Source organism: Camelina sativa, chromosome 15 (assembly GCF_000633955.1).
Source record: "Camelina sativa cultivar DH55 chromosome 15, Cs, whole genome shotgun sequence".
In the NCBI taxonomy this organism is placed as follows: domain Eukaryota; kingdom Viridiplantae; phylum Streptophyta; class Magnoliopsida; order Brassicales; family Brassicaceae; genus Camelina; species Camelina sativa.
This window is the reverse complement of record NC_025699.1, coordinates 20,637,678-20,641,221: the sequence shown is the minus strand read 5'-3', so window position 1 is coordinate 20,641,221 and position 3,544 is coordinate 20,637,678. Positions and strand designations below refer to the sequence as shown.

The window sequence follows — 3,544 nt, the reverse complement described above, 5'->3', positions numbered from 1 at the left end:
TCCCACGTTCCTCACTTTCTCTCTCTTTTTCTTCCCTCTATCTCTCATCTCACCAACACTAATAAACAACAACCAAGTTTATATGATATTTAAAATGCGTAAAAGAGTTATATCTCCGAGGAATAATCAAATATTAAGTTTTTTTTTCTTTCTCTCTCTCTCTTCCTTGTGATCCTCCATAAATCCTATCATCTGTAGTCCCCTAATCAATCCTTTTTCTCTTCCTAATATTACTCTTTGTAGTGAGTAGTGGCCAAAATATTCCATCTCCCAAAGCTTACTTTGAGTTGTGTCCTCATGGTAGGTTAACATTTCTTCAGTTCTAGCTATACCAGCTTGAGTAGTGAATCTATCACTTTCATCTCAGTTCCTTTACTATATGATTCTTAATATTTATATGCAATTCCTTACAAATTATGGCTTTATCCTCATTTTGACTCCTTGGTAATAACTATAGACTTTAATGGTGGATATAGCTAAGAAACAATTGAATTATGGTATGAAGTTTTTTTTTTTCTCTTTAAGCTTGTTTATCTGTTAAATAATTTAGAAATTGTGTAAATGGTGTGGTAGGGAATTCAGAAACCGGCATGGTTGGATGCGCTATACGCCGAGAAGTTCTTCGTGGGATGTCCATACCACGAGACGGCGAAGAAGAACGAGAGGAACGTTTGTTGTCTTGATTGTTGTATCAGTCTCTGCCCTCACTGTGTTCCCTCTCATAGATTCCATAGACTCCTTCAGGTTCGCCGTTATGTGTATCACGATGTTGTTCGGCTTGAAGATCTCCAAAAACTCATAGACTGCTCTAACGTTCAAGTAAGTAATGTTTTCTAAGACCTATTATAGATATATGTATACATGTTCCTCTCTTATCTATTATAAATTGATTGGGGGTTGAATTATGGACAGGCTTATACAATAAATAGTGCAAAGGTGGTGTTCATAAAGAAGAGACCACAAAATAGACAATGCAAAGGAGCTGGCAACTATTGCACTTCTTGCGACCGAAGTCTTCAAGAACCTTATGTCCATTGCTCCTTGGGTTGTAAGGTTATTTCATCCTAACTATTACTTCTACAAAATATTCGACTCAATTCTGCTTGATATACTATTCTCTCACTTAGAATAAATTTTAGGTTAATATATATATATATATATAGATATATATATATATTATGTATAATTAAGTTATGTGATAGTCTGAACTTTAGAGATGATTCGTTTCTATGAGAAAACTCATGTTCCCCTTTTAAACTCGTCCATAAGTAGAAAATACAAATACAGCATAGGATACTATAGTGACAAGTTAATTGCAGACCCTGACTATTATTTATTTTTTGCTCAAACGTATACTATACATTGTTACTTATCTTATAACCTGACCGTCCCTTAAAATGTTTTTAACCCATAAAACTTGTTAGTTTCCGAAGATGAGAATCTCAAGAAAAAATGGGTTAATAAAATAAACCGTTTATTGTAAAAACATTATAAATATGGTTAGATTTTGAAATCTTGTCCTTNTGAAAAGGTTTTGGTTTATATATGCATGTAGGTGGACTTCGTGATGAAACGTTACAGGGACTTAACCCCATTCCTAAAGCCATGTCATACTCTAACCCTAGGTCCTGACTACATCATCCCACAAGACTTACTGACGGATGATGATGTGGCAGCCTACGAGACTCCTCGATCAACGGTGGTAGACGGTGATGAGTCCATGAGCTGGTCCTCGGCTTCCTCCGATAACAATGCCGGTGCGGCTGCTGCGTACGCCGCCTCCACCACCCATGTTGTGAGAAAAAAGCGGACCGGATTCTGCCTATGTGCCAAATCCGCTAATAGTTATAAAGAGGTATCGGAGGATCCTGACGATATTTCCACTTGCATCAATCGGCGAAAGGGCATTCCTCAACGATCTCCCCTCTGTTAACGTACTCTTTTATTTTTCTTTTTATTTCTTAATCTTCTTTATTAGTTTCATTTCACCATATAGTCTTATATGTTACATGTATGAATTCTTGTGGCACGGTCTCTCAAATAAAGTTTATAATCATCTTTCTTTTCTTTTCTTTTTTTTTTTTTCTTTTTTTTTTGGTTACATAGAAATTAGTTTAGTATACTTAAGAAGAAAATTTGATATGATCATATAATAATCTGTTTCCGTTTGGACTGGATATCGATTGTGTCCAATAGATTAGTTTGAACAAAGACTCAATATCCCTAATAGGCATAAGCAATTTTTGTTTTTTTTGCTAAACTGTAAATATCATATAGATGAACAATCAGGTTTTACAATATGTATAGAACCTAATATATCTTGGATCATAAGCAATTATTTATATTCTTAACCAATAGATCACTTTTGTATTTCGTCACTCAGATCATGTGACGTGGTCGGTTCAGTGACCACACCACATCATTTACTTAGCGCGATCTCCTTTCTTATTCTCGAAAACGAGGAGGAAGGAGATCTTGCCAGTGTCTTTGTTGGGGGGCTTGGTTATTCTCATGTTATTTGCCATTCGCCGACCTCATTTCGTCTCCTAAAAGACGATGTTCTTATTTGGTTCTGGATTGGATTAACCTGGAAATATGTCCCCTCTAGGTTTTTGTCACATAACTGGTGTGTGAAGGGACTATTTCTCTTGATGTATTTGTTGGAGTAGCTGTTGGAGGGTGATGTCGCTGGTTCTCAAGTGTCTATCTGACACTTAAGTATATGTTCTCAAAAGGAGTAGGTAATGTCCATTCTTCGGCTAGTTTGCGATTGTCATGCAGTCTGGGAGGCTTGCTTTTCCACTTTGTTTTTGTTGACCTGGTTTCTTATCCACATGTTGTCAGACCATAAAATTTTGTATTAAAAATCACGATAAATAGATTGAGGAAAAGACGAATATACGAAAGCGAGATTTATCTCTTTCTTTAATTCAATTAATTTAACACAGTATGACTGTTTTATGAGATTTTAAATCGCATGACACAACCGTGGTAACACTATAATTATAACACTAGATCTGCCATGTATAATAATACTATATGTACACTTACTTTCCAGGAAAAAAAGACAAATGAAATTTGTTGGCTCGATCGTTATAGTGTTTTCGAGAAATTTCAGGAAACCTTTATTTATAGGAGTGAGTATCTTGATCTCCAAGTTAGAGAAATGATAAGATTGTGCGTAAACATCAAGAATAATTTGTCTTGATACGCAAGGATAGGGGACATAGATATATATTTCAAACTTATTCCAAATATATTTGGGCGTTGTCTGAAAACTTCTAAATATTTGATACTATGCAAAATTTCGTAAAGGAAAATAATAAAACTGTTTTGTATAGTTTTGCTGGGCATAAAGGACTATGACCCAAAAATTCGACCCAGCACGTCAGCGGGAGCTCGCGCGTGTGTATAGTTTTTCACAATGCACATTCATATTCTACTCGATCGATAGTATCTTCTTCCTAAATATAGTGAATTTTATTGTAAGTGTATCACTATAAGTCTATATATTAAAGAAAAGTTTTCATGTTTTTATGTAATC

The 3,544-nt window shown here is 35.1% G+C and overlaps 1 protein-coding gene across 3 annotated transcripts; it reads left to right on the top strand.

Moving 5' to 3' along the window:
- On the top strand, positions 211-2,072 carry LOC104747262. Of its 3 annotated transcripts, none has more exons than XM_010468870.2 (4): positions 211-300; positions 583-819; positions 913-1,053; positions 1,556-2,072. In XM_010468870.2, exons 1-4 carry the CDS (start codon positions 298-300, stop codon positions 1,931-1,933), a joined length of 759 nt encoding a protein of 252 aa, XP_010467172.1. In that variant the 5' UTR covers positions 211-297; the 3' UTR covers positions 1,934-2,072. The 3 variants fall into 3 exon arrangements, with proteins under 3 accessions (XP_010467172.1, XP_010467170.1, XP_010467171.1); XM_010468868.2 differs by having other exon boundaries at positions 574-819; XM_010468869.2 differs by lacking the exon at positions 211-300 and adding an exon at positions 321-497 and having other exon boundaries at positions 574-819.

What these genes read in the sequence shown, in the direction of transcription:
- LOC104747262 (XM_010468868.2), top strand. An exon ending in TAGACTGCTCTAACGTTCAA is followed by an intron (nt 820 to 912) that starts GTAAGTAATGTT and finishes AATTATGGACAG; the next exon opens with GCTTATACAATAAATAGTGC. An exon ending in ATTGCTCCTTGGGTTGTAAG is followed by an intron (nt 1,054 to 1,555) that starts GTTATTTCATCC and finishes ATATGCATGTAG; the next exon opens with GTGGACTTCGTGATGAAACG.